Here is a 22,415-nt window from a genome sequence, read left to right on the forward strand (position 1 = left end):
AAAACATTATTAAGTTGAACCATATAAAACTGCCACCCATGCAGGTCAAACATGGTCAAGTACCACCAATTTCATATGGTTCAGACTGACAGAGATGCCCACATAGAAAGACCTAAGGAAAAGCAAAAGGAAGAAATTTAGAAGGAGCTATTTGTTAGATAGTGAATATTTGAAATGTAATTCTTGATGCATTTAAGGCAGTAAAATATTCACTTATTTTTAAAGAATTTATAAGCTGTTACCATAATAGGTTCAGTATACTAAAAGACCATTGTAAGCCTGTTGTTTTAAAACTGCTTCCAAGTAGTAGGCATTTGCAGTACAGTCTTAATATAAAATGGCATCTTTTCCAGTTTACTAATGATAAGTAAATAATACAGATGATTCCTTCCTGTTATTTGAATCAAGGAGTTTTACTTTCTGAAAAGTAAATATACTGACTTTAAAAAGTTAAAGTGCCAGTTAAATATCTGTCAACATATACAGAGAAAGGCTTCTGTTTGTACGATTTCAAAATCTTTCTAAACTCTACTATGAACTAAAGCTTTTCAAGATTTTAACTTCTGAAAATACTACTTTAATAAGCCAAGTATTTATATATATTTATTATCGATCAATCACATTCCATTAAGTTTTTTTAATATTTTACTCTTCCATCTAACCAGGATTTAAAGTGAACAAAATAATCACCTTATTTTAATCAAATAAACTAGACAGACTTATTTTCTGAATGCTGCATGTCACTGTTAAGTAGAATTCTGCTTTTAATTCAGAATCCATATTCCTAAATTTAAAAATATAGTTAGATAAAACATAATCCTTTATATGTATTCTATAATGCATTAATAGAGAAAATCATCTCTAAAGTTCTACTGTAGGTCTTCAAAAATCAAAAATAACTATTTTAATGCCAAAGCATCCAAGAACACTAATAAGTAATAATTTCATCTAGTGTAATATTGAAAGTTCAAATACAAAGAATTCTACCACTAGCTCTCCAGTCAGCCAATAACCACCAAGAAATAAATGCACAATTACCTCGAGATGAGCCTAGCCTGGAAAGTGACGACCGACGAAAAGAAGGGTAACCAAAATAGCTAATGTCTTCAGAAAACATGGCGTCTGCATCAATAATGACACTTGGATGGGCAGAATGAATGTCAGCATCAAGAAGAGACATAAGATCCTCTATAAAGTGAAACAAATATAAATGAAACAGGTACAAAGAAAAAATCTGTAGACCACTGAAAAATCCCTTAAAGTCAAAACATTAAAATCAGGGGCTGACTACTGACATATCTGAGAAGAGAAGCAATAACTACCTAAGAAATAAAGTTAACATCATTAACACAGAGTTTAAGGAACATCAACTGCATGATTATTGCTTGGGCTACATCCTAAATAATCACAAGAAAAAAGAATCATTATTTAAGATTCTTGTGACATCATAGAGATGATACAGTCAAAATCTAAATGCAGTTTCAGTTATTACATATTCAGTAATAACAGCATCAGAACAGCATCAGAATGTTGATTCCAGAGGCATCTCTCAGTCAGCAATAAAACTATGCACATACATCCATGCCTTTATTAGGACAAAACACAAGTCCACTGAGCAGAAACACGTTCCTATTTACAATCAAACACTATAGGGAGAAATATCTACCATCTTGGAAAGAAGAGTCAGAAAACCCACTGCACTTTCATTTCATTTCATTCCCCAGTCAAAAAAAAAAAAACACCTCTTCCTAGAGATGAGAGAACCATGATGGTGTTCCACCAACCTCCAGGCAAATAAGATTCACTGGCTGTATCATCACCATCATCTCCATCTTCATCATCCCGGCTAAGTAAATTATTTACAGCAAGGTTTACATCAAGATTTGTGCGCTGAAGTTCTCGAATAATGACACTTCTGGATTTGCCTTGCAAAACAACTTGGGCCTGAAATAAAAAATAAAGAAGAGTGCTATGTTAATTTCCTTTTTCATAAGTTTTTTAAAAATCAAAATCAGTTTTCTAGGATCAAAACAGAAAAGCAGTATTTCACAACTCATGATATAAACCATGGCTACAGCCCACTATATTTGGGCTTCCCTTGTGACTCAGCTGAGCTTTTCTAGTGGCTCAGAGGGTAAAGCGTCTGCCTGGAATGTCAGGAGACCCGGGTTCGATTCCTGGGTCAGGAAGATCCCCTGGAGAAGGAAATGGGAACCCACTCCAGTACCCTTGCCTGGGAAATCCCATGGATAGAGAAGCCTGGTAGGCTACAGTCCACGGGGTCGCAAAGAGTCGGACACGACTGAGCGAGTTCACTTTCTTTCTTTTCTTGTGGCTCAGCTGGTAAAGAATCTACCTGCAATACAGGAGACCTGGGTTTGATCCCTGGGTTGGGAAGATGCCCTGGAAAAGGGATAGGCTACCATAAATCATGGCTGCAGCCCACTATATTTAAACTTCACCCTGTCCTGCTCTCTTATGTTAAGTGTTCCACAGGATCCATACCTGTGAAATCAGCTCCTCTGGAATCACAGATGCTGGGATAACTGGCTGGGGCTGGCTGCCCAGAAGCCCAGATCCTCGATCCCGTCCCGTTCGAATTACTCGAGTCTGTCGGCGAGAATCTCGCGCTCCAGCTGATGACCTACCAGAGGATCCTCCTCCACTTCCACCCACTCCAGAACTCCAGCGACTTCTAAATATTGGAGAATTTGTAGAATTAGCATTTTAAATAATCATTCAGAAAGATTGCTCCAGGTCTCATTTTCATTCTCTTAGGACATGACAAAAGCTATTTTTCTAATTGACATGGTATGTTACAGTAGTATTTTGACAGAACAAGATAGTAAAGTGAGCTTTAAAATAACACTGTTCTAATTTTTTTAATGCTTAAATATAAACTCACTTTTTAAAGATAAATACCACACATCTGCATTTTTTAAAATGACTTTTAAAAGAACCACATACCTAGCATTTCTAGACACAACTCTAAAATGAGTTATAATACACTTCCTCTTTGCATGAATGACCTATCGGACATAACTACCAACAGTCTGTAATGCAAAGAGTAAAATTCAAAGCTTAAATTTTAAAGACACAAATAAATGGAAAGACACCTGTGTCCATGGCTTGGAAGATTTAATATTTTTAAAATGTCCAGACTGCTTAAGGTAATCTACAAATTTATCACAAGCCCTAGCAAAATCCCAGTGGATTTTATGCCTCAAAGGACATAATGAAGAGTGAGGAAGCAACGTACAGAATGGAAGAAAATATTTGTAAATCATGTATCTAATAAAAGGTTGATATCCAGAATATATAAAGAGCTCCTACACTCAACAACAACAACAAAAAAAGTCAAATAACCTGACTTAAAAAATGGGCCGAGAATGTGAACAGACATTTTTCCAAACATAATACACCGATGGCCAAATAAGCATAAGTTCAGCATCACTAACCATGAGAGAAATGCAAATCAAAACTATAACATATCACCTCACACCCATTAGAATGGCTACCATGAGGAAAAAATAGAAACTACAAGGGTTAGCCAGGATGTACAGAAACTGGAACCCTCAGGCACTGTTGGTAAGACTATAAAATGGTGCAATGCTATGAAAAAGTACAAAGTTTCTTAAAAAATTAAAAACAGAACCATCATATATGACTCAGCAGTTGCATTTCTAGGTATATATCCACAAGAATTGAAAATGGAGTCTCAAAGGGATATCTATGGACCCATGTTCAAAGCAGCACTACCCATAAGAGCCAACGGGTACAAGCAACCTGACATCCAGTGAGGAATGAACGGTCAAACAACATGCGGCATACACACATACTGTAGTATTATTCAGCGTTAAAATGGGAGGGAATCCTGACACGTGCTACAACACAGGTTAACTTTGAAGATATCAAGCCAAGTGAAATTAAGCCAATCACAAAAACACAAATGGTATCCAAAGTAGTCAAATTCAGAGAAACAGAAAGTAGAATGGTGGCTGCCAGATGCTAGGGAGAAGGGTAGAGGGAGCTGTTTAATGGATATAAAGTTTCACTTTTACAAGATGAAAAAGTTATGGAGACTTCCTTCACAACAATATGACTATATTCAATACTAACTGAGGTGTGCAGTTATAATCATAAAGATGATAAATTTCACGTAATGTGTTTTAGTTCTAAACATGATTCTAAAAATATAAAGTCATGTGTTACCCAAAAAAAGCTATGTTCTAGAAAACAGACATGTTTTCAACTTATATGCTTTGTGACAATTATGCAACAGAAGATAATATAGGATCAATGAAAGGTACACATAGATATTAAAATAAAGTATTAAATCAGCATTTCTACTTCATGGTTTCCTGTAAGCTCTCAAAATTAAGTCAGATGGAACTACTCTTGTAGAAGTTTTTAACAGTCAAAAGCTAAATTTATTATCTCAACGTGAAAACAGTAGGAACCACACTAGAGTGAAAAGATTTAATTAGTGTAACTGTTATGTCCCCAGTTTGCCTGAGATAACACCAGAGTCAGTGTACTGTCTGAGCCTATTACTATTTTCACTCCCAAATTTCCCAGTTTGAACAGTAAGTTATAAGGCCAATTTGCAATCTCTGTTACACAAAACCTCAACTGAGGTTAGCTGAAAGACAAAAGTCAAAATATCTCTGGCTTGCCTGTTATTATGGAGAATACCACATTTTCCTACTCACACCCACAGTGCAGGATTTCTTCTGTTAGAATCCAAGCAACCTACTAGACTTCCTACCTCAACTGATGGTAAACATTCCTCTATCCAGCTTGCTGTCCAGAGAAAGACCAAGGCATTTGACTAAGTATACATTAATAGAGGTTTATCTCAAAAGAAAAGTACTGGAATCCTTTCTTTGTCTATGATTATAGTGAGCGCGCGCTCTCTCTCTCTGTATATATATATATATATATATATATATATAGTCAGATATAAATATTTTTAATATTAAACTCAAAAATAATGTAAAAACCAGTTTCTACTATCCACACCTCGCTCATCAAATTAATCCTACAATTTGACCCCATTATGTAATACTCAAAATATATAATACTCAAGATACACAAAGTGACTTCAATCAACTGAGAAAATCATGCATAGTATGGAATTAATCCACAGTTTGCAATCTTAATACCCATGGGATAACAATCTTAATATTCATGGGTAAGTCTTGTCCATATACTTGGCTAATTTAAAGAAATGTACAGCATCAAAAACAAGAAAAGTCTGAGAAACTGTCACAATCAAGAAAAGCCTAAAGAGAAATGACAACTAAATCCACTGTGGTATCCTGGATGGGATCCTGGAACAAAAAGAGGACATTAAGAAAAAAATGAGGGAATGTGAACAACCTACAGCCTTCAGCTGATGATAATGTATCAACATACATTAATTATAAAAAGTGTACCAGGCTTATGTTACATGTTAATAGTGAAAACTGGGTATGGAGCATACAAGAATTCTCAGTACTACCTCTGTAAAATATGAAGCTTATTTAAAAGAATATATACATATATAAATGCATACAAACACACGTCACACACTAGATAGCTATGTGTGTGCCTGTGCATATGTGCACATTTATTTCCATGGAATTATCAACTATTTTCAATACTTAAGTCAGAAGATTTCCCATAAAAAAAACAAGTTTGTAGCTTTTCTTAAGATTTAAAGCACAGGGGATGGGAGAGTAATGGAGGTTTGCATTTGGTAACAATGGCCCTGTAGACTCCTATGGTAACATCAGCTGTTTAGCTGCCTCCTTTAAAAATGGGTGATAACAAACAATGAATAAAGAGACTTTAGATACTAATATTTCCATTTTAAACATTCTTTAAACACACACTCTCTTTCTCCAAACAAAGTTGGTGTTCTTCCCCTTCAAAGTTGGTGTTCTTGCCCAACTAAAATGAGCTTAACAAAAATATCCTGGAGATTTTTGAAATATCTCCCAGGATAAATTTGAGTAATTATGAAAGAGAAAAAAAAACAGCAGCTAGAAAGCCTTAGCACACTGCCAATTAGCAAAACCCCCAAGGAAAAAACATTAAAAGTCCTAGAAACATTGACTGTTACGTAGTCCTAAGAATGATCAGTCATAATACACGATCAACTCTCAATTACCCACACTGACAGCAGAGAAAAACTATTAATTATCCCAAAATCTTTCAAATGTAGTTCTCAAACAGAGACCACCTAATTCACAACACCTCTATGAACCCAAAGAGAACAAGCCAGGACTCTGAAGGAAGGGGCTGGGGACCAAGGTCTGCAGGGACACAGTCTTTCATATATGACTGCACCTGTCTGTTCTAGATTCTCTAATAAAGAGCATGCTTCTTTAAAGTTTACTATAATCAACACAGGAATGTGAGGAGGGGCGAACTATACAACTCAGAGAAAGAAAATTTATTATGAAGGATAACATTTTTGACTTTAAAATTTCTTAATTTACAGAATACTGGCTACAATTTCTCCATCAACACACTGAGAAACATTTTATACGGGCCAATAGAAACAATCAGCCTTTAAGTGCTTGCTTACATTTTGTCGACATCTACAAAATATGGCTTAGTCAGTGGGGACTGACGCTTTTCAGACTTGCAATCATGAACCCAATGCTAAAACACAGAGTCTGTTGGGGTGGGGCAGGTTTAGAAAAACATGATTCAAAAAAGGAATACAATCAAGCATGAGTAACAGAAAACAAAAACTAAAGATTCTCCCTGCTTTCTAAAGTCTTAAAATTAGCCTTAACCTTCTTTTGGAGCAGGTCTACTAAGGTTTTATTCTAGTTCAAATGTACCCCTTGATGATCATCTCTGTCATGCATTTTGTCACCAAAGACATAAAATCCCACTACTTTCTTCAGTCATCTTGTCACGCAGTCTCTTATGATTGGTTATATCCAAGCTTTATGTATAAAGAGAAGAGAATTTAAATCAAGGATAATTTAAACAACATAAACAGCAATGGATTATAAACCATAAAATAAAACAAATATCCATGAGACCATAATAACATAAATAACTCAACAGTAACAGAATAGAATAAAAAAGAAATGGGGGAGGAGGAAAAGTTCTTCCTTACAGTCAAATTTCAATTAATGAGTGTAAAAGAAATAATAAAAACATATTTTAAAAAGGACTACTTGGTCAACACCACAGTAATAAAGGAAGAAATTATCAATGGATGCTAAAGTTAATGAGCTAAAGTATGATGGAAAATGGACTATTTACATAGTCAGGAAGTATCCAGCTGAGCCACCACGGAAGCCCATCTCCCCACAAAATACATTATTACAAAGGGGGAAATATTAATAGTAACTTTATACTTGAGAAGCTTGGCAAACATCACTTTAACTAACAGGTCAGGGATAACCATCACGGTAATGAGACAAGTCAATATCATGTGCCTCCACATACGATGCAAAGAGAAGATCACATCATCACTTCTGTGGTATTCTTGCCAAAAATGCATCATCTGTAATTCCAATCAAAACTGTATCATGTTTTTTGTGGATATCAACAAACTGATTCTAAAATGTATAGGGAAAGGCAAAAGATCTAAATAGCCAGCACAATACTGAAGAACAAAGTTCTTTTGAGTTACTGGACCCTAATCAACTTTCAAAGACTTACTATAAAGCAACAGTAATCAAGACAGTGTGCTACTGGAGAAAAAACAAACAGACCAACTGTACAGCATAAAGAGCTCAGAGACAGATCCCTATAAATACATAAATACTGATATTTGTCAAAGGAGCAAAGGCAATACAAAGCAGCAAAGACAGTCGATTCAATCATTGCTGGACAACTGGACATCCACATGGAAAAAAGACACAGACCTTCAGAAAAATTAAACCAGATCACAGACCTAAATGTAAAATGCAAAACTATAAAACTCCGAGAAGATAGCAGAGAAGAAATCTAGACAATCCTGGGTTTGGCAATGACTTTTTAGATATGACACCAAAGGCACAATAAAAGAAATAACTGATAAGCTAGCCTTCATTAAAGTCAAAAACTTTGGCACTATAAATGATTCTGTCAAGATAATGAAAGACAAGTTACAGACTGGGAGAAAATAACTGCAAAAGACATTATCTGATTAAAGAACGGTTATCCAAAATATATCAACAATCTGATGGAAAAATGAGCCAAAGACCTTAAAAGAAACCTCACCAGAGAACAGCTACATTGGGCAGATAAGCATACGAAAAGATGCTTCATATATCATCAAGCAAATGTGAATTTAAAAAAACAAGCCAACGCTACACACCTATTAGAATGACCAAAATCCAGAACACCAAATGCAGCAATTGTGCTCCTTGGTGTTTAATCCAAAGGAGCAGAAAACCTATATCCACACAAAAATCAGCACACACCTTTACTCATAACTGCCAAAATTTGAAAGCAACCAAGATGTCCTTTAGCAGGTAAATATGTAAATCAACTATGATACATCTATACAATGAAACACTATTCAGCGCTAAAAACAAATGAGCTATCAAGCCATGAAAAGACATGAAGGAACCTTAAATGCATACTACTAAGTGAAAGAAGCCAATCTGGAAAGGCTAAATATTGTATGATTCCAACTATACGACATTCTGAAAAAGACAAAACTATGGAGATGGTAAAAAGATCAGTGGATTTTTAGGACAGTGAAACTACTCTATATGATGCTGTAATGAAAGATGCATGTCATTATAAACTTATCCAAACCCAGAGAAGGTACAACACCCAGAGTGGACTCTCATGTAAAGACTACGGACTGTGGATGATGATGTGCCGGTGTAGGTTCATCAGCTGTAACAAATGGACCACTCTGGTGGGGAGTACTGATAACAAGGGAGATTATACATGAGGTCAGGGGGAATATGAAAATCCCTGTACAGTCAGTACCTTCTCATTTTTGCTGTGAACTAGAAAACCACTCTTAAAAACTAAAGACTTTTAAAAAAATGTCTCACTTGGGTTTAATCATGAGGAAATAAGAGACAAATGCAAACATTCTACAAAATAACCAGTTTCCAAACTCATCAAGGTCTGGAAAGATTGAGAAACTGTCTCAGAGTAGAGGAAGCTACAGAAACATGACAACAGAAGCACCAAAGGATCCTGGATTGAATCCCAGAGCAAAGAAATGGTACTCGTGGGACAGGTGATGAAGTCTGAACAAACTCCACAGATTAAGCATTGGTCACTGTTAATTTCCTGATGTGGATAACTGTACTATGATTATGTAGAACATTAACATTTGGGGAAGCTGGGTGAAATCTTGCAATTTTTAAAAGTCAAATAATTTTCAAATGAAAAGTTAAATTTAGAAATAAAGAGTACAGCATTAGGAACAAATGCCACTATGTAAATGAATAAACTAAAGCAGGGATCAGCAAACTGTAAAGTGCAGAAAAATAATCATTTATTTAGGTTTTATAGGCTCACCAGTCTTTGTCATGACAACTCATCTCTGCCATTTTAGCACAAAAGCAACCACAGAGTTAAGTAAGTATCAAGTATAGCTGTCTCAATGAAAACAGGAGGCAGTCAGGACAGATTTAGCCTGTAAGCTACAATTGACAACCCCTCAACTAAAAAAAGAACTAAATTTTAATCTTTAAACAGGTAAAGTTTGACACAGTATGATACATAATAGCATGCTTTCTTAAATAAAATCAAACATTTTGCAAGTTTATCAGATAAAATGGGATCTCAACTTTTAAATCTGACTTTACCAAAAGAGTCAAATGTTTAAAACCATCTTCCTCTCCTTAATTATATTTTGAAACAATTTAAATTGCTTTTATTTCTCTGATTAGCCTTTGAATACATATGCTAACACCACTGATTTGGCATTATCTAGCCACTAAATGGGAGAAGGAAATGGCAGCCACTCCAGTACTCTTGCCTGGAAAATCCCGTGGACAGAGGAGCCTAGTGGGCTACAGTCCATGGGGTCGCAAAAAGTCGAACACGACTGAGCCACTTCACTTTCACTTTCACTTTCATGCACTGGAGAAGGAAATGGCAAACCACTCCAGTATTCTTGCCTGGAGAATCCCAGGGACAGGGGAACCTGGTGGGCTGCCATCTATGGGGTCGCACAGAGTCGGACACAACTGAAGCGACAGCAGCAGCAGCAGCAACCACTAAATGGGTAATTTCAGAAGATACAGCTATTCAGAAATCAAGGTATAAAATGAATAAAGCCATCTGGCTTGGAATTTGTATATAATTCTTTTAGTTCGACAGCATATCAGCTTTAGAGAAAATGGAATTAAGAGTATCTAGTGTAAAAAGTTGGAGAAGGAAATGGCTTCTCCAGTACTCTTGCCTGGAAAATCCCATGGATGGAGGAGTCTGGTAGCCTGCAGTCCATGGGGTCACTAGGAGTCAGACATGACTGAGTGACTTCACTTTCACTTTTCACTTTCATGCATTGGAGAAGGAAATGGCAACCCACTCCAGTATTCTTGCCTGGAGAATCCCAGGGACGGGGGAGCCTGGTGGGCTGCTGTCTATGGGGTCGCACAGAGTCGGACACGACTGAAGTGACTTAGCAGCAGCAGCAGTGTAAAAAGTCAGAGAAGGCAATGGCACCCCACTCCAGTACTCTTGCCTGGAAAATCCCACGGGCAGAGGAGCCTGGTGGGCTGCAGCCCATGGGGTCGCCAAGAGTCGGACACAACTGAAATGACTTAGCAGCAGCAGTGTAAAAAGTAAATATTTTACAAATAATTTTAAAAGTAAAAATAAGGCACAAACTTTCAGTTATAAAATAAATATCACAGAGATAAAATGTACAGCAAGGTACTGTATATTTGAAAGCTGATAAGAGAGGAGATCTCTAAAGTCCTCATCACAAGAAAAAAATTTGTAACCAGATTTGGTGATGGGTGTTAAATTGACTGTTTCATTTCACATTACAGTTGACCCTTGAACAGCAGAGACTTTTAACTGTGTGGCTTCCCTTATATAATACTTTTTTTCAATAAATATATTGAAATTTTTTTTGGTGGGGGGACTAACAGGAATTTTAAAAACTCACAGATGAACCACAAAGCCCGGAAAAACTCCAAAAAAGCTAAGAACAAGTTATGTCATGAACACATAAAACATCTGTAGGTAACAGCCTATGCTTACATAGGCAAAAGGTGAGTGATAGTTAACATAAAACTGATAATGTTCGTTTTCTTACTGTTGGTTGCTCAATGACAGTTTTCTTACTGTGTTACAACTTTGCTTTCGTAGAATTACATTACCATACAGTATGCTTCTCTTTCTCTTAATGGGAGAAACTGCGTTTCAGTCTATCATCACAGGTAAGTAGTTTCTTTTAAATGAACGTCTCTAATACCATATGATAAATATGACTGTAACACTACATGCCATCAAGTTTTTATAATCATTCATTCATTAGTGTTTAAGTTAGGCTACCATGAAGTAACCATACTGCTGCTTCTTCACTATCAATGCATCAATCACTGTATCTGTAAATACAATAAATATCAATCTCCCTTTCACATCATCTTTTCATTTTTGATGTCTAGTGTTAGTAATAAGTATACCATCTGGAGTTTTGTATCATATAGGAAAATACAGACAAAGGTAAGGAGAGACAATTCATTTTGCAAAAGATGGTACAAACTTACAGTATTGATAGGAACAGTACTGTAAATGTATTTTTTTCCTCAATGTTTTATTTTTTCTATCTTACTTTATTATAAGAATATGGAATATAATACATATAACATACAAAGTACATATTAATGAACTGTTTATGCTAACCCTAAGGTTGCCAGTCAACAAGAGGCTATTAGTAGTTAATTTTGAAGGAGTCAGAAGTTACAAGTGGATTTTTGACTGTACAGGATCAAAACTGCGCCCTAAATCCCACGTTGTTCAAGGGCCATAAATATTTGTATACATGTAACACGCAAATATTGAATTGTTATGTTGTGCACCTGCAACTGTTATATGTCAAGTATACCACAATAATTTCTTTAAAGTAAAAATGATTTCATTAAAGGCAGTAAAATTTAGTTACATAATAGTTTCAAGCCTCACTAAATTCATTCAGAAAGAACTATCAGATTTGGATATTAGAAAGAAATGCTAGAAATTTTTTACACAAGAATTAATCAAGAATAAGACCAAAGATAATATAACTGAAATTTTAAAAACATAGATGACATAAATGCACATAGCCACTATACATTTTTAAATGATCAAAAACCTAGGTTAACAGTAATTAGCCTATGTGGACATTTTTAAGTCATGGTGGTTCATTCTGAACAAACGGAGACCCTGCCCAGAGTTCCCTGGCTTCGTCACTAGGTAACACTGAGACCACTCGCAGTGACAGCACTTACAGACCAGTGGATGCATCATCCGGCCACAACTTACCCCAGGGTGTTGCCAGCCAGCCTGCCCAGAGTCTCAGAACCTGAGAGAAACCACGGGGAGTCACTTGTCCTACCAGGTCTCGACGTCCTCCCTGCCCCAGAGCTGCTACTCAACTTTGACCTGGGAAAAAACAAGAGGTAGAAAAATCACAGAAAAGTCCCCAAATGCCTAGGAATTCTAGGCTTCACTACATAAAATATCAGCTTAACAATTCTGATGACTCTCAATGAGATGGACACTTCAGAACAAAGAGCAATTCTAACAATTTGTAATCTGGTAACAATCCAGCTCCTGTCTGAAACTTTTCATGGTTTAGCTGCAAACAAATTGTTCCTTAGATCTTTTAAAGTAATCACACTTTCCTCAGAAGCAGTCAACTGAAAGCCGTCATGCATTATCTAGCAATCTTTTTTACATGTCATCCTTTATAAAGACCAAAACTTTAAAGACTTCATCAATTTCAAATTGAGTTACCTGATTTGGGAATATTAAGGGAGGAAAAACATGATCTCAATAGGCAGTTCACTCAAAGAGCAGATCTGACTTGGAACCTACCAAATACATATCATATTTCTGGCAACCTATTCTGTTAAGTGATCATTGATTCCTCTGCTACTTTTAATGTGAATATTTTAGCTATAAATCACTGCTTGCATAAAAATTAAAATCAAACTACAAAGTAACCACTGCATTCTACTTTAAGCATATGGTTTTCAACAATGGTTTTTAACTTGAACGCTCCCCAAATCAAAACACAGACGGAATATTATGCCTTTAAGAATTAAATTATTTATTAAATAGAAGGGACAGAATGTCTTACCCATCATTATTGTCAGGTTTACCCAATTCCAATCGGTCTGGCTGTACTGAAAAACCAATCCTGCAAACTCTACCATCCTAGAAGCAAAGAAAATAGAACTTTCCCAAGTAAAAATGTGCATTAAAACTTGAGTTTATTCAACAAACAGATTATGTACCTATCACTGTCAATTCAAAAAGCCAAAAAATAAGCTCCCTTCCAGAAGGCACTCATACTGAAGCCAGGGAAGTATGTTTTATATGCGTTACCATGAAACCAGTAAAGATAATGTAAAATATCTCAATCTAACAGAATTCAAAGTAAGGAAATAACTGGATATCATGCGTTACCATGAAACCAGTAAAGATAATGTATAATATCTCAATCTAACAGAATTCAGAGTAAGGAAATAACTGGATATCAGGAACTTCTCCATTCTCTAACTAGTTTCAAGCTCTAGTAAATCATTTACACTTTCTCTGGGCCAGAGAATTTATACAATAAGGAAATGGAACCGGGTGAGCTCTGAAATAACTATTGTAAGAAAGTGCTTTTTCCTTCGTTCCTTCCAAAAGGAAGACACGTGATGATGCACAGTTGGATTTTAACACTCATTTTCACTTCTCTACCTTAAGAGTAAACAATTTACCTCAAGAAGGAAGGCAGCGTGATTTGGTCCCACCACACACTGTTTAATAGTAGCCTGCTCCAATACATTCAAAGGGGGATGGCTGGGGAATAAAGAAAAATATGCAAGGAAAGTTATTATTTCTTTTTCCTCCAAAGTCATAGTATTTACTAGAAACTTTTATTACATGGTATACACATACACTCACACATCATATGTATGTGTGAGTGTGTGTATGTGTGTGTACAGATAATGAACAAATATATATAATGAAAACAATAACACCCTATCATTATGATGAAAAGCCACAATGTACTTAAATAAGAAAATTATTTTTTAAATGGCAAATACACCCTTGAGGGTTTTTTCAATTTACAAAAGAATTGCTGGCAAAACTCATTTTTTAAAAACTAATATTTATATATTTTAAAGCAATAATTGAAATATATTATCTATAGTCATTATAGCTCTTTGGTATGGCAGAGTTTTTAAAAATCAGTATGAACACAAACTATAATTCAAATGAATTCACTCATAAAAAGCTGACAGCTAGACTAAAATATTCTTCATAGTTGCTACCTAAACATGAGTGCGTTTTCCTAGTTTTTGTTTTTTAAAAAAAAGCTATTCTCTTCAGGACATGTAAAATATTTTAAAACTCTTACCTGTTTAAATTGTATTTGTTCAGTTTCTCTGAAACTTCTCGTAACCTTTAAAAACAAAACAAAACATGAATCAACAACACATACAGAGCCTCTGTAAACAAAAGAGTTCTCATTTGGAGATCTCTAACAGTGTGTGTGTGCGTTCAGTCATGTCCGACTCTTTTGTGACCCCATGGACTGTAGCCCGCCAGGATCCTCTGTCCATGGGATTCTCCAGGCAAGAATACTGGAGTGGGTTGCCATTTCCTTCTTCAGGGGATCTTCCTGACCCAGGAACTGAACCCATGTCTCTGGGTCTCCTGCACTGGTAACTGGATTCTTTACCATCGTACCACCACAAAAAATTTACTAAGGCAAAAATGATTTGTATATTATCTTTAAGTTCTGTCTCTAAAAAAGTCATAAGTCAACCCTGCAGTTGCTTTCCCTCACCACCTCATTTGTAACTTCAATCATCATCTTATTTTACAGAAGAGGAAACAGGCTTCCAGATTTTAACAAACCAGCAGCAGAACTGGCAATTGAATCAATGTCCAATGGAAAGCCAATTTTTCAAACACTGTACTACGTATGATGAAAGAGATTCTTGAAGGTACAGATATACCACAAAATGAAACTATTTGGAAAGCATGTGACTGTTAAAAGAATTTAATATAACGAGGCAGAAACAATCCAAAAGCCAAACTGACTTAAGGTGAGAATAGTCTCAAAAGTTCTTGAAGAAGGGCCTTGTGACACACAATTGTACAAATTAAAACCTTGGTGCCCAGGTTCATGTTCTGGTGGAGTTGCTTAAAAAAAAACAAAACCTTAGTGACCGTATCTTAAAACAAGGATAACAACTGACATTTTTAAGAGTTATTGAATATGCTTAGAAAAATCTCAAAGGGCTATCTAACAAAGATATTAACTCATGTTATTTATCACCATTTTGCTGTTTCTCTCAAAGAAACAGTCTTGAGTTCATATAAAGTACTGTAATATTCATTTAAATTAGGTACTTCTGTCAACCTAACGAAGTCATTTTATAATATAAAGATATAATCAAATGTAGAGATTTTAAGAGTTCAGTTCTATTGTTACCTAAACAAATGCCTGATCTTTGAAAACAGTAATTGTTTTATTATTATTAATAATAACTGAAAAATAATTTTCAGAAATTATTCTTTTAAAAATAAACTGAGAATTTTAGAAAACGGGAAAAAACAGAACAGTAAATCAATAGGAAATTTCATAAAGTTTGCTTTGTAAAGAGTGACAAAAATACATAAAATCAAATTTCAGTCATTCATACTAACAACTGATGAAAGTGGTATACATACTCAAAATTAAACATACTTAAAGCTAGTTTAGGATTTAAAAGCTACCACAAATCATACAGCATGTGGGCAAATAAGCTAATTATTCCGATAAGAGATTCTACTAGGTACCAACTGTCGTTCAACTTTATCTGGTAAAGTTCTATCCTGTTCTTTACAAGGAGCATCTCTGAAACACTAAAATGTTTGTAAGCAAATGGTGCTGTGCTAAACAGCTTCAGTCATGTTCGACTCTTTGCAACCCTATGGACTGGAGCCCCCAGGCTCCTCTGTCCATGGGATTCTCCAGGTAAGAATACTGGAGTGGGGTGCCATGCCCTCCTCTAAGTATAAGCAAATGTCCAACACTAAATCATATTCCTAAGCAAAAATACGGCTTCCCAGGTGGCGCCTGGGAACTCGCCTGCCAATGCAAGAGACATAAGAGATGAGGGTTCAATTCCTGGGTTGGGAAGATCCCCTGGAGAAGGAAATGGCAACCACTCCAATATTCTTGCCTGGAGAACTCCATGGACAGAGGAATCTGGTGGGCTAAAGCCCATGGGGGTCGCAAAGAGCTGGACATGACTGAGCGACTAACACTTTCAAGCAAAAGTAACTTTCGAATGATGTCATATTTAATTTTCACTCCCAAAGAAAAGCGTCTGATCATCTGTGATTTGGCTCTCAATAAAATAATTTTCATTTTTCTAGTCTTTCATTAACAAAAAATGTTTTCTTCAGTCCTTTAAAGTCAAGCATTTTTTACCAAATCTCAGTCTGCTCATTTACAATGCACATATCTGTGCTCCGAGAGAAAACACCAGAAGAGTAATGCACTGTGGAACTCATGAGCTCTGGAAGAAGGCTGACTAGAAAATGGGGAGAAGAAAATAAACTGGGAGGCTCCGTTCTAGGCAATAACCACAGCTTTGAGAAGACCCAGCAGGGAGGCAGGAGCTCTCACTCGCCTCAGCCCACATTTACTCTGAGCCACATATAAAACTCTTCACCAGACAACAGAGCAGACAGACTGTGAGATAAGGCCAAGGAAAGCTTTACTTCCCAAAAGCCATAGTAGTCACACTGTCAAAAGATACCTGTTCACCAGCATACAACTAAACCCCTCATTTCCATTCCTTTTTTCTTAATCCAACACTGTCTCCAGAGTTTTCACAAAGAATAGGGGAGTGAGGGGAGAATAAAATTTGTCAAAGTGTTCTCAAAACTGGACAACTGAGATTAAGAATTAAATGATGCTTTCATGGCTCCAAATACCACTGCAGGTAGTATGTATAAAACTAAAGTAGGGTTTGAGGATATCAAAATGCTAGAAGTAAAGAGAAAAATAAAGCAACAATTCAAGAACTCAAAAGTAAATTTCACATTAGGAAGGGGATAGAAGAAATGGTTACAGACAAAAAATTTTCTATTATCAAAAATCACAGTGGACTCCTAACTGTATCTGAAATGTACACCCATTTGTACTGAAAATGATACCCACTGCATGGCAAGAAATTCAGGTTTTACTCCCAGCTTCTACCACTAACGAGCCCATTAAGTTCTCGGTCTCATGTATGTGAAAAAAGACTAATCAGCCCTCTCTAGCTCTTTTTAGTCCAGAAACTGTTAAGAATGTATGAAAAGCAAATATATCAGTAGAAAATATTTATGTTAATGCTTATAGTGAAACAGCATTTACTGTCACATTCAATTTCATCTTACCCATCTGAAATTTTCATATACAAATTGATTTTACATAGACACTTAAGAATGTGTCTCTAAATATCAAATTTGTTTAATTTCTTAAATTCAATTCCCCAAATTTATAGAAAATATATATCATTTATCTAAATTTCAAGATAGTTATTATAATTAAATTGGCCCCATACACCTTTTTCTACATGGATCCCAGATAACAGTAACAAAGAAATATTCAAAGCAAAAAAAAAAAAAAGTACTAACTATAAAATAATGAATACTTTGTTCCCCTTAACATTATAGAGTCCTGGGCAGACATGCAAAACCCAGAATTACTGCAGGTCACTGATCACATTCATTTAAATTTACTAAGTTACTGAATGTTTGGCCAAAATTATCAGGCACTCATCTACATTAACGGATCTTCCTCCAAAACCTTACAATGCTTAAAGTTATTAACTATTCAGTTCAGTCGCTCAGTTGTGTCTGACTCTTTGTGACCCCGTGAACTGCAGCACGCCAGGCCTCCCTGTCCATCACCAACTGCTGGAGTCTACCCAAACTCATGTCCATTGAGTCAGTGATACCATCCAACCATCTCATCCTCTGTCGTGCACTTCTCCTCCGGCCCTCAATCTTTCCCAGCATCAGGGTCTTTTCAAATGAGTCAGCTCTTCGCATCAGGTGGCCGAAGTACTGGAGTTTCAGCTTCAGCATCAGTCCTTCCAATGAACACCCAGAACTCATCTCCTTTAGGATGGACTGGTTGGATGACCTTGCAGTCCAAGGGACTCTCAGGAGTCTTCTCCAACACCACAGTTCAAAAGCATCAATTTTTCAGCGCTCAGCTTTCTTTATAGTCCAACTCTCACATCTATACATGACCACTGGAAAAACCATAGCCTTGACTAGACGGACCTTTGTTGGCAAAGTAATGTCTCTGCTTTTTACTATGCTGTTTAGTTGGTCATAATTTTCCTTCCAAGGAGTAAGCCTCTTTTAATTTCAAGGCTACAATCACCATCTGCAGTGGTTTTGGAGCCCAAGAAAATAAAATCTTTCACTGTTTCCACTATTTCCCATCTATTTGCCATGAAGTGATGGGACTGGATACCATGATTTTAGTTTTCTGAATGTTGAGTTTTAAGCTAACTTTTTCACTCTCCTCTTTCACTTTCATCAAGAGGCTCTTTAGTTCTTCTCCACTTTCTGCCATAAGGGTGGTGTCATCTGCATATCTGAGGTTATTGATATTTCTCCTGGCAATCTTGACTCCAGCTTGTGCTTCTTCCAGCCCAGCGTTTCTCATGATGTACTCTGCATATAAGTTAAATAAGCAGGGTGACAATATACAGCCTTGATGTACTCCTTTCCCGATTTGAAACCAGTATGTTGCTCCATGTCCAGTTCTAATTGTTGCTTCCTGACCTGCATACAGGTTTCTCAAGAGGCAGGTCAGGTGGTCTGGTATTCCCATCTCTTGAAAAATTTTCCACAGTTTATTGTGATCCACACAATGAAATGCTTTGGCATGGTCAATAAAGCAGAAATAGATGTTTTTCTGGAACTCTCTTGCTTTTTCGATGATTCAATGGACATTGGCAATTTGATCTCTGGTTCCTCTGCCTTTTCTAAAACCAGCTTGAACATCTGGAAGTTCATGGTTCATGTATTGCTGAAGCCTGGCTTGGGGAACTTTGAGCACTACTTCACTAACGTGTGAGATGCGTGCAATTGTGTGGTAGTTTGAGCATTCTTTGGCATTTCCTTTCTTTGGGATTGGAATGAAAACTGACCTTTCCCAGTCCTGTGGCCACTGCTGAGTTTTCCAAATTTGCTGACATATTGAGTGCAGCACTTTCACAGCATCATCTTACAGGATTTGAAATAGCTCAACTGGAATTCCAACACCTCCACTAGCTTTTTTCGTAGTGATGCTTCCCACTTGATGCAAGTAGTGATACAAGGCCCACTTGACTTCACATTCCAGGATGTCTGGCTCTAGGTGAGAGATCACATCATCGTGATTAACTGGGTCATGAAGATCTTTTTTGTACAGTTCTTCTGTGTATTCTTGCCACCTCTTCTTAATATCTTCTGTTTCTGTCAGGTCCATACCATTTCTGTCCTTTATTGAGCCCATCTTTGCATGAAATATTCCCTTGGTATCTCTAATTTTCTTGAAGAGATCTCTAGCTTTTCGATTCTATTGTTTCCTCTATTTCTTTGCATTTCTGTACTTCTTCCCATTGTAATATTAACACAAGTTTTCTGTTTTTAAAAGAAAAGATAAGCCACCCTGGTGGTGGTAGTGTAGTTGCTAAGTTGAGCATGACTCTTGCAACCCCATGGACTGTAGCCCGCCAGGTTCCCTTGTCCATGGGATTTCCCAGTCAAGAATACTAGAGCAGGTTGCCATTTCCTTCTCCAAGGAATCTTCTGAATCCAGGGATCAAAACCACATCTCTTGCATTGCAGGCAGTCTCCTGCACTGCAGGTAGATTCTTTACCGCTAAGTTACCAGGGAAGCCCACCTTAGAGCTCACCAAATTCCATTTCAGAATAAATCTTTACATGTGATTGTGACAGGAGACAGTTTTAAGAACACAGCATAACATTACAAAATAACCTCATAACTCAGCATTTAATCTCATTTGGAGACAGGCAGGAAAGTCTTTGTAAGGTGGCTGTAACACACAATGGATAGGTTAGCAGTATGTTTCTGACAACCCTTAGTATTCTGACACCAAAGATTTATTCTGTATTCCGATTCAATAATCTATTCTACTCCTTCAGATTTATAGACAGATTTACAGATCCACAGGCTGGAAATTTTTCAAGCACCAAGGTAAAGTAACAGCAAACTAGTATTAAAAGAGAAATAAGCATAACAATACCTGCTAGAAGGTAACATTTCATAGTTGCTCTTGAAATTCCCTACAATTTCTGTCTCATCTCCCCCAAATTTAACATTTTAATTTCTACGACCCACAACTGACAGTAGCACTTAATGTAGGGACTTCAGTTTTATAATTCTCTGCCCTCATCCTGAATCCCCCACCACCTGTTCAATAAACACAGCCCCAAGACGAATGAAACCTACTAGATTCCTAGTTACATTTCTAAATGTAAAAAATTTAGGTGTATCTGGACCCCTAAAAGGCTCCAATTCTCCAGCATATATTTCCCTCAGTCCACCTTCTACAAGATGATGTTTTTCCTTTACCTGGAACTGTAAGACCAGGTATACCTATCCACGTTTCACACTTATCAGTACTCACTTTAATGGTAGGAAGTGGCATAATTCTTCTGCCGCCCATATATTTCCTCTAGTCTCATTCTTATTTCTTCAGGCCCAGCTCAAACACTACCTCCTCTCCATGAATTTTTCTGGTAGCTCTAATTTTCTTCCTACATAAACCTACAGCTTCTGCCTCATATAGGACCCTTTATGGTCTACTTGACACTCTACACTCATTTGTGTTTTGATCTAAACTGGCTTCAGACTTTAAGCAGAGATAAAACTTAACCAAGTATTTCCCCACTCTTCCATTTCTTTCCAACAGTGAAAAATATACAATAATACTTGTTACAATACATTTCAGGAGCAGAAAATATTCCTGATCTTAAACTAAACAAAACTACTCCTCAGGTATTTCACCTCAAATTGAAGTTTAGAACAAGCAAGCAAAGTATGAATATACAGATTTTTTTAGGACAGTTGCCCATATTAACTCATTAACAGACCAGTTAACACAGTGAAAACATCTGATAGCTCACCAGTTACCCACTAATCATATTAGCAAACTACCTTTAAAGTGACCTCACTCCACTCTCTAGATATCCATTCATGGAAATAAAACTTTTACCTATCCATATAATTTTATTTTGGAATATAGGGCTTAATAATCCACATGAAGAAACAACAGTGAGTCAGTGAAAGGCTACTTACAACACTAAATCATAAGATTCCTACAGAAAATATCTTAAGGAACACCTGTCATCCACATCAGAGAAGGCAGGTACTGCCAAAACTTAAATGCACCCAGGTTATCTTTTTGTAGAAGAAATACTGTAGGAATATTTCTGGCATTTCTCCACAGGCAAACTCTCTAAAGCTTAAAATTCAAGAAGCAATCAAAACGTACTTTTTTCTTTTTTTCTTTTGTAACAATGGCTGTTACCAGATTGATGGCAGAGAGAGGAGTCAAACCTTCCTCCAACCATAGAACATGGTCTTTGCACTGTATCATCACACACTTCCCTGAGCATTGGGAGTCCCTCCACAACAGTTCTTTTATACAAGTATTGTACCACACCACAACACACTGAAATGCTTTCTTGCATGCCAACTGTTCACATTATCAACAATAACAATAAATTCAAGCTATTACATGGTGGTCCTGCCTGGCAGCAGGACTGTAACTGGGAGAAAAGAATGTACTTTCGGCAAAGGTGCGGAGAGCATTTTGAGACGGTCATTTACTTGTGCCAGTATTTAATAAGTACATTCCCACCCCCACCAGCAAACTGAAAGTCTGGAGTTAGCTTCTTCAATCCTGTACAGTGGGTATCCCAACCCCAAGTCCCTTTCACACAGCCCTGGAGCAGGCCACCTGCTCAAGGGGAACCCCTTGAGGGAGTTTTGGATGTTAAGACGGAAGGGATAACTCAGTCTCCTCCTCTTGCTGCACTGTGGATTTGTTTATGGGTGAAGGAGATTTAAGTCTTTCAGTCTACCTGCCCACTGTGTTGTGACTTAAAATTTTAGGAGCTACCTTGACCTGTGGGCCTGAGAAGAGCTCAGAGGAATCAGGGTTGCCCTGTCCCAAACAAGAAGCACTTTAGGGCTGATCCCCTTCATCTCTGTGATTATGAAAGAC

The 22,415-nt window shown here is 36.8% G+C and overlaps 1 protein-coding gene across 7 annotated transcripts in view; it reads right to left on the bottom strand.

Moving 5' to 3' along the window:
* Positions 1-22,415, bottom strand: part of UBR5 (ubiquitin protein ligase E3 component n-recognin 5) — a 136,221-nt gene that overhangs the window by 73,375 nt on the left and 40,431 nt on the right. For all 7 annotated transcript variants that reach the window (XM_065903431.1, XM_065903429.1, XM_065903433.1 and 4 more), the window contains exons 2-8: positions 14,534-14,578; positions 13,890-13,971; positions 13,262-13,338; positions 12,442-12,561; positions 2,506-2,695; positions 1,785-1,944; positions 1,039-1,188 (exon numbers count right to left, since the gene is read on the bottom strand). In XM_065903431.1, coding sequence (XP_065759503.1) covers positions 1,039-1,188; positions 1,785-1,944; positions 2,506-2,695; positions 12,442-12,561; positions 13,262-13,338; positions 13,890-13,971; positions 14,534-14,578 — 824 coding nt within the window. The remainder of the gene's footprint in view (positions 1-1,038; positions 1,189-1,784; positions 1,945-2,505; positions 2,696-12,441; positions 12,562-13,261; positions 13,339-13,889; positions 13,972-14,533; positions 14,579-22,415) is intronic.

Source organism: Muntiacus reevesi, chromosome 12 (genome assembly GCF_963930625.1).
Source record: "Muntiacus reevesi chromosome 12, mMunRee1.1, whole genome shotgun sequence".
NCBI lineage: Eukaryota > Metazoa > Chordata > Mammalia > Artiodactyla > Cervidae > Muntiacus > Muntiacus reevesi.